The 12,470-nt window shown below is 42.0% G+C and overlaps 1 protein-coding gene across 1 annotated transcript in view; it reads left to right on the top strand.

Moving 5' to 3' along the window:
* Positions 1 to 936: 936 nt before the first annotated feature.
* Positions 937 to 12,470, top strand: part of SHROOM2 (shroom family member 2) — a 208,088-nt gene continuing 196,554 nt past the window's right edge. The window contains exon 1 of the mRNA XM_068131947.2: positions 937 to 1,421. Coding sequence (XP_067988048.2) covers positions 1,332 to 1,421 — 90 coding nt within the window. The 5' untranslated portion in view covers positions 937 to 1,331. The remainder of the gene's footprint in view (positions 1,422 to 12,470) is intronic.

Below are 12,470 nucleotides of genomic sequence, written 5' to 3'. Positions count from 1 at the left end.
GTACACATCCCATGTTAAGATGTGGTTGGGGGCTGTGTTGAAGACCATAAGCGCCAGTAACATCCACACGTCACATTAAAGATTATTGGTACTGTATAGTGTATTCATATAATTTCCATCAACCATTAGATAGTCGGCTTTCTAAATTTGCAAAGGACATAAAGCACAAAATAAATAAATACAGTCAAACAGAGTTTTCCAGCAGAAAGGACAGAGAGGACCAGAAGCCACAACCTGAGGTCAAGAAAGAGTTCGGACATTGAGAAGATCAGGAGCCACAACCTGAGGTAAAGAAAGAGTTCGGACATTGAGAAGATCAGGAGCCACAACCTGAGGTAAAGAAAGAGTTCGGACATTGAGAAGATCAGGAGCCACAACCTGAGGTAAAGAAAGAGTTCGGACATTGAGAAGATCAGGAGCAACAACCTGAGGTAAAGAAAGAGTTCGGACATTGAGAAGATCAGGAGCCACAACCTGAGGTAAAGAAAGAGTTCGGACATTGAGAAGATCAGGAGCAACAACCTGAGGTAAAGAAAGAGTTCGGACATTGAGAAGATCAGGAGCCACAACCTGAGGTAAAGAAAGAGTTCGGACATTGAGAAGATCAGGAGCCACAACCTGAGGTAAAGAAAGAGTTCGGACATTGAGAAGATCAGGAGCCACAACCTGAGGTAAAGAAAGAGTTCGGACATTGAGAAGATCAGGAGCCACAACCTGAGCCTGAACTGAAGTAAAAGTGTTCGGAGAGTGACAGGACATTCTTCATTCATAGTTAATAACTTAATGTGTGGTGGAATCGATTGTTTTTCAAGTTACTCAGTAAAATAAACCTTTGCTTTTTGCGTTCAGCTGCCAATTATTGTACTTGGAAGTATGTGTTTTAAAACATGCATCAAACAAAAAGAACGGGACTATAAAACAACAACAACAACAACTACTACACGTTACTCCAAGGTGTGTTCACACATACGTCACGTGACCATCGCAACGAGACTTATCGCGCCGTAACTCCACCTACTTTCCCTTCGTTCTCATGATGCTCTTCGATTTGATAATTTCTTTCTCCGATGCAAAACTGCCGTCACCATCGGCCAAAGGGAGAGTACAAGCGAACGGAGTCGGTTAGCGAGTGAGAAAGTGAGCGAGCGAGCGAGAGAGAGAGAGAGAGAGTGTGTGAGTGAGTGAAACTGAAAGAAAGAAGCAGCATATGCACGATTCCGCTCTCACCAAACGAAACGTGAGGTGATGTCGTCTCCGAAGTTTGATTCGCACGCCTCCCGCCGGCTGTGCCTCGTCGTTGTGCGGCTCTAGCGGACGTGCGAGCATCCCTTATGGACGAGGTGCTGCTGTTCGGGGGCGCGCCCTGGGGCTTCTCTCTGTCCGGGGGACTGGAGCGCGGACAGTCACTCGTCGTGTGCAAGGTAACAGTTTGCTGTGCTCAATGGTTTACCGTCGGTTGGTAACAAAAGCTCTTATTAATCTATTTCCATGTCTTCTTTGACTCCGCTCCTCGTTTCCTTTCAAGCTGCACTGTTGTAGGATTCCTTGAGGTCCTTTGGCAGCTCCATCCCATCATCAATTGATTCAATAAATTGGCAAAAACAAATTCGTATCCGCATAAAGTATAAACCATTGGAGGAGAAACTTTTATAACGTGTCTGGGATGTTGTACATTTGTCACTGTTTTGTTCCAGTCTTGTTGGAGGAACAGGGATTGAGTTTGGTGATTTCGTGGTGTTACGCATTATGATCGAGGGATGGGATGAGCCCTCTTACCTATCTCCCCCATCTTCTTCTTCCTCTTTTTTGAGGGACATCACCTGGGGGTTTGGGTGCTGAAAGTACCATAAAAGCAAAGTGGAAGAAAAATTCCAATGAAATGGTGTGTGGGGCTTTTCTAGTGGTGCTCTTTGTAAATGTATAGATTTCATATTGATGATACCTGTATGATACCTGCATCGTTGTTTATTTATAGTGGTCCGTATGCAGCCTGCGGTTGCTTGGCTGCATCATTTTCTGGTGGCAGTGGCTGTGCCACTGATGCAGTGCCCCCTTGCCAGCTAGCAGGTACTCGTCTTGCCGACCTCGGAAGGACGACGGGCTGAGTCTACCCACCCGGTGCTAATTCAACGACACGTTAGGGGCTTGAACTCGAGACCCTAGGATCTTAAGTCGGCCACCTTTACCGTTAAGCAAACACCAGGCTTGTATTGTTGTATCGTCAATTGATTCATTTCCCCATTGCTAGCGCGGCCAAAATTCCGCAAACTTCATGTGAACTCGACGAGAGCTGTTCACACCTCTGTTTTATTAAGCCTGTTTGTTCCACAAACATATGTGCATGGACTACATGCCGGTGTTCCATGAACTTATTGAAAACTGGGTTAGCTTCAGGAGCATCGTTGGACAATAATAGGTTTGTGGCCTTTTTTTCATTGTACTTGGAATATTGTTAATTTTTACCTCTGCCACCTAAGGTGGATGGAGGTTGTGTTTTCATCCCTGTCTGTTTGTCTTCGTCTGGCTCTAAGCAGGATATCTCAAAGTCTTTTACGGATTTGGATGAAACTTGGTCGACAGGTTGGGTGTCTGACGAGGACGAATTTGTTCGATTTTGCTGAAGATCTAGATGCGGATCCACTAGAAAATTTTAACTTTTGAAAGTGATTCTTCATTATGCCTCGGTCACAAATGGCCTGCGGCGTGTTGGCGGCGGCCGTAAGTCCCCAAAATTGCTATAACCGTGCGGTGGCCGCACGGTAGATACGGTAGCCGTGAGGCGATCTCAAGGTTTTTTGCTCGCCGCAGTGGCTTACGATTTTAAAAATTTGACATTAAACTTTTTTTCGGAAATCGCTAGGCCGTAGGCCGCAACCCCACCGCATGTAGTATCGCAAGGTCTTGCGGCCTCCGTGAGATGGCCGTACGATGTTCTAAGTATCGTACGGCGGCCGTGCAGTGACTTTAGTGCTGCCGTACGATGGCCTAACGGCAACCGCAACAACCGTGCGGGCGCCTTGCGATTGCCTTGCGGTCGCCGTGAGGGCGCCTCGCAGTTCGCCTTGCGGTCTCCTCACGCATTTTGATTTCATGACTTTTAAGATTGCCGTGCGGACCCCGTAACATTTGTGAACACTGCTGCCGCAGCCCGCAAAGCCGTACGATTTGTAAAAATCCCATCTACAAACCGCAGACCGCAGAACCGTGCGGCGGCAGCATCATATGTGACTAAGGCATTAGTGAGTGACGGGGCTAAAACGATATATAACATGACATCTCAAAAGGTTATGGACAGATTCGGACGAAACTTTGTGGACATATTGAGTTTGTGATGACAAGTCAATTCGATTTTGGTGAAGATCTATATCCGACGATGTTTAAAAAAAATTCTGAGCCTGTTTTGATAAACGTGCACTCCACATTGGCCGTCACATATCCTGCATGTAAACATGAAGCTGAATTATCTGATGTTGCTATTGATGGTAGAAGGAAGTGCAGCTGTTGGTGTTCAGGAAATTTGTGGCTGCGATTATTTATTATGGTGATGATGAATGTTGCGGTTTAAACAAAAATAATTGATGAATGAGGCTTGTCCAACTTACATCGTTCCGAACCGTAAAACGTTTCCTTCTTGATAATAACCACAGGGGAGAGTTTCCACCACATGACTCCTGGAAATGTATTGTACACTTATTTATTCTCTAACAAATGAATGAATGATTGACCATGATACTGCAAGAATTCCAGAGCGGTTTGGCTACTTGTGATGTAATCCAGCACCCCTATGATTGACCAACACCAGTGAAGTATATATATATTTTTGTGTACAAAGTCTAGGCTCGTGCATGAGCTGGAACAGAGAATGGATCAGGATGTAACAGAACCAATGGAACAGTCGAAAGAGAGTGGGTGGAAACACACCAACAACAGGGTTGAGGGACAAAATAGAGGGAGACTTTCACAAATGAGGGATGTGGGAAAGAATGAGGACAACGGGAAGACACACGGGGTGGACAAGGTGGATACACAAGATCCTCAAGAAGGAAAAACTAAAAACTTGGAAAGAGTTGGGCTTGGGGTGCATTAACGGATGTAGAAGAGATCATGGTTTTGGATTGGGGATGATCTGAGCAGTTGCTGAACAGCTGTGTTTAAGACCTGGATGGAAGAATGAGATTGAAGAGAATGTGGAAGTTGATTCCACAGGTGCGGAATGGAGTGTGGAAGAGGAATGTGTGCCTGAATGAGTGTAGGTGTGAATGAGTGTAGGCGAGCATTGATGCTGGATTTTCATCGATTCACGGGAAAGTGGTTGTTAGTGGACTGCGTGAGCCCTACGGAAATATGTGGCAGCGGGTGTGTGGAGGGCAGAGGGGACAGTGCACAGAGAGAGGGAGAGAGCGAGCAGAGGGGGCAAGACTAGAAGGGAGGTGATAGTAGACAGAGAGAAGACTGACCTGTCTGCGATGTAAAAGGGGTAGGCCCAAAGACTCGACTTCAATGCAAGTGATTCCCATAATCTTGAAGGCCTTGGTTTCCACAGCATCACCCTGAGCAAGGTGTGAGGGAAGGGCGCTGGCCCGGTGGGGAGATCAGTACACCAGTAAGCTGTGGATGAAGGTCTTGTAGGTGGATAGGAGTTCAGGTGTGCCAAAGAAGGACTTTGTACGATGGAGGATTCCCAGTCGGAGGCTGGCTTTGGAGGCCAAATTTGAAATGTGGTTTGCCGAAGAAAGATCATGGCTGATAGTGAGACCATGGAGTTTGAATGAATGCACTTAAGAGGATTGTTAAGAAAGTAGTTGGGGCGGGGTGTGGGTGGGGGGTGATTGCCTGACGGTCTTTTGAGATTTGTCAGGATTGAAAGACAAATTCCAAGTGTTTGCCAAGGTTGTGACTCTATCAAGGTCTGAAGAGAGGGAAAGGCTGTGCCTGCCTATATGAAGGACTATCAGGTGTACCCAGTGCTGCTCTGATCCTGTTGGCTTTTTGAAGAAATCTTTTTTTTTTTTTCTATTTTCTGTGTGGGCCTAAATGCTTCCCTACACCCACTAAGGAATGGGATCAGGGATCATTTAATATTACCTTTCACATGCCTACAAAGGCTTGGGTACTATAGAACGATTATATATATATATATATATATATATATATATATATATATATATAGATCCAACCTTTGTTTTTTTCAAAATTTCCATTTGTCTAAAACACTTCCCAGTACTCACTGATTAACCTCTAAAAGTTTGATGAAGATCCGTTTAGCCATCTCTGAGAAAATGGTGACACAGGCAGACAGACATCTCTCTCATTGTATACATGAGGGATGCCACGCCAAAGGTTGGAGTGGTCAACAAAGAGATGAAGAATATTTTCCAAAGAGTCAGAGAGATCAATGATGAAGATCAGGAATATGACTGGGCCCAGAACACTGCCTTGGGGCACTCCAACCTTGATAGGGAGAGGAGATGAAAGGATTCCGTTGAGTGCCACACATTTGTTACGAGAGACGTGGAGGTCAGTAAGCTAAGAGTGGAGTTCTGCTTGGATCTTAACTCGCACGTGATTGGAGAAAAGTGAGCTTGTACTTAAGCTAGTTAGGTTTAATCGTTACTACAGTAGTTCAGTGGTTTAAAAACCAAAAAAGCTTGCTGTTTCATTAATTTTTTTAGTACTATTTTAAAGGGTGCTCCTTTTGATTGGCAGAATTTTGGTGCTGCATCCCAAGTTCTCATGCGACATTAACATTCAACCACAAAATGTGGACTGGCAACATATCTGGAGCTGACCAGAGGTGACACAGGCAGATTTACCACTGAGTGAAGGTTATTGAGGAGCCAAGGAGTTTGTCGACATAAATCTAATTAAATCAGATAACAAAATGTAAATTCTCCCAAAAGTTTGGATACCAGAGTTACTCGGCTTGCTATTGGTATGGTTTCCAGAAGCTTAAGATTTTAGGCTTTAAATCTATCAAGACTTAGATTTGAACGTACAACCTCTGGAAATCCACTTCAGTGCCATTATTGCTGAAGGCCACCACATTACCAAACCTTGATTATTCAACATGTAGATCAAATGTTATAAGATGAAAATAACAGTTAAGTCGCCTTTAAAGCTGTACATTACATTTGTATAAAGCAGGTGTCAGCCAGCTTAAAGCAAAATCATGTAATCTCAATAAGTACTATGTGGTAATGTCATCTTCACCATTAAATACCATATTCCAAGAAGGTATTGTGATGTCAAAGTAAGTTTCATGGCAGGGAATGCACTGGGTGATTTGCCATTGCCTTACCCAATAATGAAAAAACTTGTACATTTTATCGACGGTATTTATTTAGTTCACCAGGGCTGAGAGGATGGCGGAGAAGTACGCACACGCTCCTCTAGCATGTCTAGCCTAGGTTCGAATCCCGACTGTCATTCTTGTGTTTCACAGTCAGGTTGTTTCATCTGTGTTTGTGCTGTACCTTGGATGGATGTTACACTGATGTCCCATCTGTTGGCATTCGTTGGTGGAGGTTAAACATCCCACTGTGTCCTTCCTAAAGAGTAGGTGAGCTAGCTATCACTGGCACCTTGAACAAGTGCTGCATATGAATGAATATTTAGTTCACCACAACGATGGTATTTATTTATTTAATTAAAAGATTCAATTAAAGCATATTAAAATAACGTCCTTTTTCTCCTATTGGTTGAGATCTGGTGTTGGCTTATCGGTTAGGGTGCCGGCTTGGGATCCTAGGATCCTGGGTTTGAATCCCGGTCAATCGCTGAATTAACGCCAGGGGGGGTTGACTCAGCCTGTCATCCTTCTGAGGTCGGCAAATTGCCAGTACCCACTGCGAGACGGGAAAAAACGGCAATTGCGGCGAGAGGAGTACCAGTTCACTGGTAATTCCCTGTGTGTGACGCAAGAGGTGACTAACAGGGTTGGTGGCAGGAAGGGCATCCGGCCATAAAACATTGCTTCAAAAAATGGGACCACGGTGCCCGAAAAAGGCCAACCCCTGCTCTGCGGGGAAAAATGGCCTCTAAAGGTGGTTCTTTTCTTCTTCTTCTTCTTTCATTGGTTGAGAATAATGTAAGAAATGCTGTCATTTGGTTTTGCTTGTCTTAAAAAAACCATCAAAAAAACAAGATTGAGGCACGTGGAAGAGTGAGAATACAAATGATGAGGAAGTGATGTAATGATTCGGCCATTATAATAACAAACAAGAAGCAAAATAAAACGTACAAGAAGCTTGCACAATGTAGTTAAAAACTTGGGAGTGTAGGTGTTCACAGGGAGGTAATGAATGGACTTGTGGAAATAGGAAATGTCGTCCCACTGGAGGGGAAAATGGAGTTTGACTGAGAAACAAAGCTGCTATTCGCATTGTGGTCAAGGGGAGCAAGTGACAAGATGTATAGGGCTCACACAGCCTTTCAGAAAACTGCATTTTCATTTTATGACAAAGTAACAATTCTTGTTACAGTCATCAATGTTTACAACCTATGTGCCCAATATATAACGGCTTGTGGCCCTATGTATTTTGTGTGCAAAGAATGCAAAAGAGGGGATGATCCGCATAATACAGGATGAAAGTGACATTGGGCTTTTTTGAGGGTGGAGAGGGGATAAACAGGAGAAATTCCATCGGTCCTCTTTATTCTTTAGTCGATGGATAGTTTGTTTTTTTTTCCCCAACAAATTGTTTCACTTTTAAATGCACGAGTCTTTATTTGTACTGCCTATCTGTTGTTTATATATTTTCACCACTCTTTTGCTGTGTTGTGGTGATACTGTCTTGCACCTTCTTATGAACTTGAGCTTCAAGCTTTTTTCGTTTCTTGCATTAGTGCCAGAATCTCTTCCATCCATCATTTCCTCAATCCGTTCTCCTTTGTTGGTATTACCTTTTCACTAAACTTGATTACAGATCTGAATTGGTTCCATGTATCATCAATGTGTTGTTTTTGTTTTTGTGTTGCATTTAGTAGTGCTTACAAATGTTTACTTCAATCTAATGTCTATGCTGGATATCAAGGTTGCATGGTTTATTAATATCAAAGTAATTATCTGCTATATCTATCTATAATTCCAGTAATCTCTGTGTATGTATGTATGTCTGTATGTCTGTGACCGCTGTTTCTCGACAACCACGGGTCCGATATACTTTAAACTTGCCAGGTATATTGCTGGGGACCCGAGGATGTGCCTTTTCAAGGTTTCATATTAATCGGACAAGTAGTTACCGAGCTATGTCCAAAAAACGATTCAACCAATCAGAGAGCAGCGAGCTATCACGTGTGCCGAACGTGCCGAACAGACTCTGCCTCGGACGGCACATTTGAGAGCGTATTCATTTATTTCACGTTGGCAAACTATGTTGCCGCTATGTTGGCGTTAAACTATGTTTTAAAACTAATTAAAACTAATTTGCGATTCTTTCGCTTTCCTGCGCGTTTGTGCACGCTATGGCGATTTCTTTACCAAACTCCGCAAGCCGTTCGCTTTGGACCAAACCATTTCATGTAAATAGAGGGGGGGGATTGTCACCGTACTCGCAAGCCGTTCGCTTTGGACCAAACCATTTCATGTAAATAGAGGGGGGGGATATAATTTTAGATATAGATATAGTACGGGCATGCCCTAGTAAAGTACAATGCCAGTTTGTGTGTTTGTATAGATGTCTGTTCCCCTTCAGAAGGGCTGGTTTTAAAGGCCAATCGTTTAACACAAATGTGTGTTCACTGTGGTCTATTTTTGAGGATAAAACAAACTCGAAAAACATTTTCCGTAAAAGAGTAATTATGTCTCTTCTAAATAAAGATATAAGCACATCTGACACTAGACCGAGGCTTTAGACTTTGGCATGCTCACGAGGCTGCACCATCGAATAAACTATTCCAACCCGTCATATTTGACGGGCTTTTTACTAGTTTATTTATGATGCCAGATCAATGGGCTGTTATTGGTTTTTCTTTGACTTTCATGATCTCGATACCAATGACTAAGGGATTATGGTCTGATTCACTGTTTCCAAAATGTTTACTTGCCAATATGTAGTAAGTTTGATTTAAATTGACATATCCTCAGCTCTCCCATGTGTATACTGGTGTTGAATGATGCTGAAAGCATGTTTGTAATGGCCTTCTTGTTCTTGCCACATGCATATTAGCCTTGTTCCTCTCTCATTGTGTAACACAACCAAGGCCATGTCTGCCAACTGAGTTCTGATATTCAGCCCTCTCTCGCTTTTTAACGTTAAATTCACCTGACCAGTGAATCTCTCAAACTTTTTCTTCACAGTATTATGTACTTTTAGAAGAGTTCTACTTCTTTACTTACCTGTGTGATCACCGGTCGGAATGTACACTGGTAGGTTGCAAGTCTTGAGCAGTTTAGCCAGAAATTATTCTGACTGGAAACTTTACGTTTTTATCCCACTGATGGACTGGATCTGCATCCGGACCCTAACCAAAATCTAATCTGCTTGCTCTTGTCACCTACCCAAAATCATCCACCAAGTACGTCCGAATCCGTGAAACTTCCCGCTATATATAGTTTTTGGCCCTATCTCTCAATATTTGTTTTCAATGCTGTATCCGGGTCCTGATCTTCACCAAAACTGAATCCATTCATCCATGTTGCACACGCAATCTGTCCACCAGGTTTCGTCCGAATCCGTCCATGACCTTTTGGGATATCACGCTATACCGTATATCGTTTTTTGGTCCTGTCTCTCAATGGTGAAGAATCACTTAAAAATTATAGAATCAAGATCTTCACCAAATTCGAATCACCTCATCCTGGTCACATACCCAACCTGTCCACCAAGTTTCATCAGAATATATCCATAACCTCTTGAGATATCCTGCTCACAGACAGGTGAAAACACAACCTCCGTCCAGAGGTTATAATAATAATAATACATTTATTTTATATAGCGCTTTTCAAGAAGCCCAAAGGCGCTTTGACAGAGTACAAAAAACAAGTGCAAAAAGACAAAAATCAATCGGTAAATAATCAAAGCAAAAGGAAGGAGAAGGAGAAGAGATAGTCAGGGGTTAAATGCTGTGGGTTAAATGTTGAATGCAGTGTTGAACAGGTGGGTCTTGAGTGATGTTTTGAATGTGGTGAGTGAGGAGGAGTCTCTGATGGTGTGAGGTAGTGAGTTCCAGAGGGTGGGAGCAGCGATGGAGAAGGTAGTGGCTGGAGAATAATATGTAGTTATTCTGCATAGCTTGTGTTGTTGTTTTTTTTCTTTTTTTCTCACAATAATAAGGTACGGCATCAGTAAAAAATATTAAGAGAAGAGAAACTAATTGAAATTGTGTTTTTAGTTTCGGTTTGCAACCTAAATTAAAAACATAATTAGATGTATGAAAATGTGTGTTGATGGGAGGAGTTGAGGAATAATTAAATAATAATCGAAAAATATAACATGGTTACAGAGAAGTGGTTAGGGAGCATATATTTGCTAGAAGTGGACGATAAAAAAGTGAAAATGAATTATTGAAGAAGGTGCAAGGAAAGAAATACAAACAGAAGATATAAATTAAGGACTACTAAGTGTAGTCCTCCCCTCAACACCAAAGATGTACATGGATGATTCCGATTAAAATATAATTCAGATCCAAAATTTGGAAGCATATGCTGTGAAATTACAATCCCTTTGCATTCCATTTCATTTGAAATAACGGAAGTTTTGAATTTCTTGGGAGGAATGGTCACATGGTTCAAGTTTGAGAGCTCGATGATCATGGAGGAGGAATATAGACAAAGATACATGATGTATGTAGTGATACATGATGTATGTAAGGGCTCATGCTTTATGTATTAAACGTACAGTAGTTTAAATTAATCCGTTGCTGAATTGGAAGCCAGTGCGATGCTCATTGACATAGTTCCAATGTTGTCCTTCTGATTCAAGTGTGCATTCTAACCACAGAATTCAGTACTATTTGCAAGTATTGGACCGAGGATTATGGCAAGCCGAGAAGGATGGAGTTGCGGTAATCCAAACAAGGTGTACCAAGAGCATGAATGAGTGTTTGTGCTATTTTCTGGTCAATATACGAGTAGATTTTTTTTTTTTTTTGCATTATCATGTAAAAACGTTCGAAGATACTTTTACAGTTTCCATGTGTGACTTGAGAGTCAATGTTGAATCTATTAAGATGCCAGTATTGCGAACTCTATCAAACGAGAACAATCGAGTTGCTGTCCAAGACAATGATTGGAGTATGAACTTTCTTTTTGAGTCAAAGCATTGTCCAAGACTTGTTTGTAATCTTTGCACATCAGTGACCATTATATGCTGGCCTTTTTTTTTGGCTGGTGGACCTTGGCTTTACCAAAATTGGTAGTTACCCAAATTACCAATTGGTAGTTACCCAATTTACCCAAACCCTACTGTTGTTTTACTCTTGATTAATTCAGTAGTCATTGGTTTATATTGTTGGTTTGCAGTTCTTTTCTTGCATTCCTTGCTGTTTCTTGAACCTACTTCAATAATTAATTTTCACTTTTTATATCCTCCTTAGTTAATATAGCCCCCTAGTCCCGAACCACTTCTCTGCAACCTTTTTTATTTTCAGCTTTTTATTTATTTATCTCTCAAACCCTCTCCCCCCCCTCTCCCGAACCTCGTCTTCCGCCTCCCAAAACACATTTTCATTCTATGTTGTATTAACAGTGACACAACAAGGAAAAGGTTTCTTTCGTTTCCATCTTGTAGTAGTGACCTTTACATAGCAATATCATCTGAGACAATTGCACCATTTCATGTAGATGCAGTGTGTTGTAATTGAGTTTTTCTCATGTCCTAATGTGTTGATTAACCAAAGCTTTATGAGATCTTTGTTCTGCATTGGCAGAGGGGTGTTAGCACTTGTCAAATCTATGGGATTGAGCTGTGCTGCTATTGTTTCTCGGCGGATGCAAGCTTCCTGCACACGTCCTGTGAGGCGCCAGGGTTGTACTGTTCCATTTATAAATACAACGCTTGGCGATAGATTTGCAGATACCATTGTTTTGAGGAAAATAACTTGTCTGCTTGTGTACTGTATACTTTCATCTTTCTTGATCTCAGATGAACTTTGAACTGTATTTGCTTAAAAAAAACAACATCCCTGGCTGTTTGGATTGATGTGGGATGACTCTAGGTTTCATGGATTAATGAGTGTAAATGGAAGTAATCTTGGAAATCTTTTGCTGAGTACATTAATACATTTTGGTATACTTGACACACTAGGAAGAGATGGGAATATGAGTAGATGAGGTGAGGGTTGTTTGGGAAGATCAGAGAGGCTGGTGGTGATTTTACTTTTTAATGTCCTAGTTCCAACCTCATTTATAACTAGAATGGATGACATTGCCAAAAATAATTGATAAAGATGTCAAAAAACAAAACACTGGTGTATTTATATCAATGTACATACTGCCACACCACGACTACACACTTCCCTTGTGGGTGAGC

Source organism: Myxine glutinosa, chromosome 12 (assembly GCF_964187855.1).
Source record: "Myxine glutinosa chromosome 12, kmMyxGlut1.1, whole genome shotgun sequence".
NCBI classification, from domain to species: domain Eukaryota; kingdom Metazoa; phylum Chordata; class Myxini; order Myxiniformes; family Myxinidae; genus Myxine; species Myxine glutinosa.
This window is presented reverse-complemented; position numbering and strand designations above follow the sequence as displayed.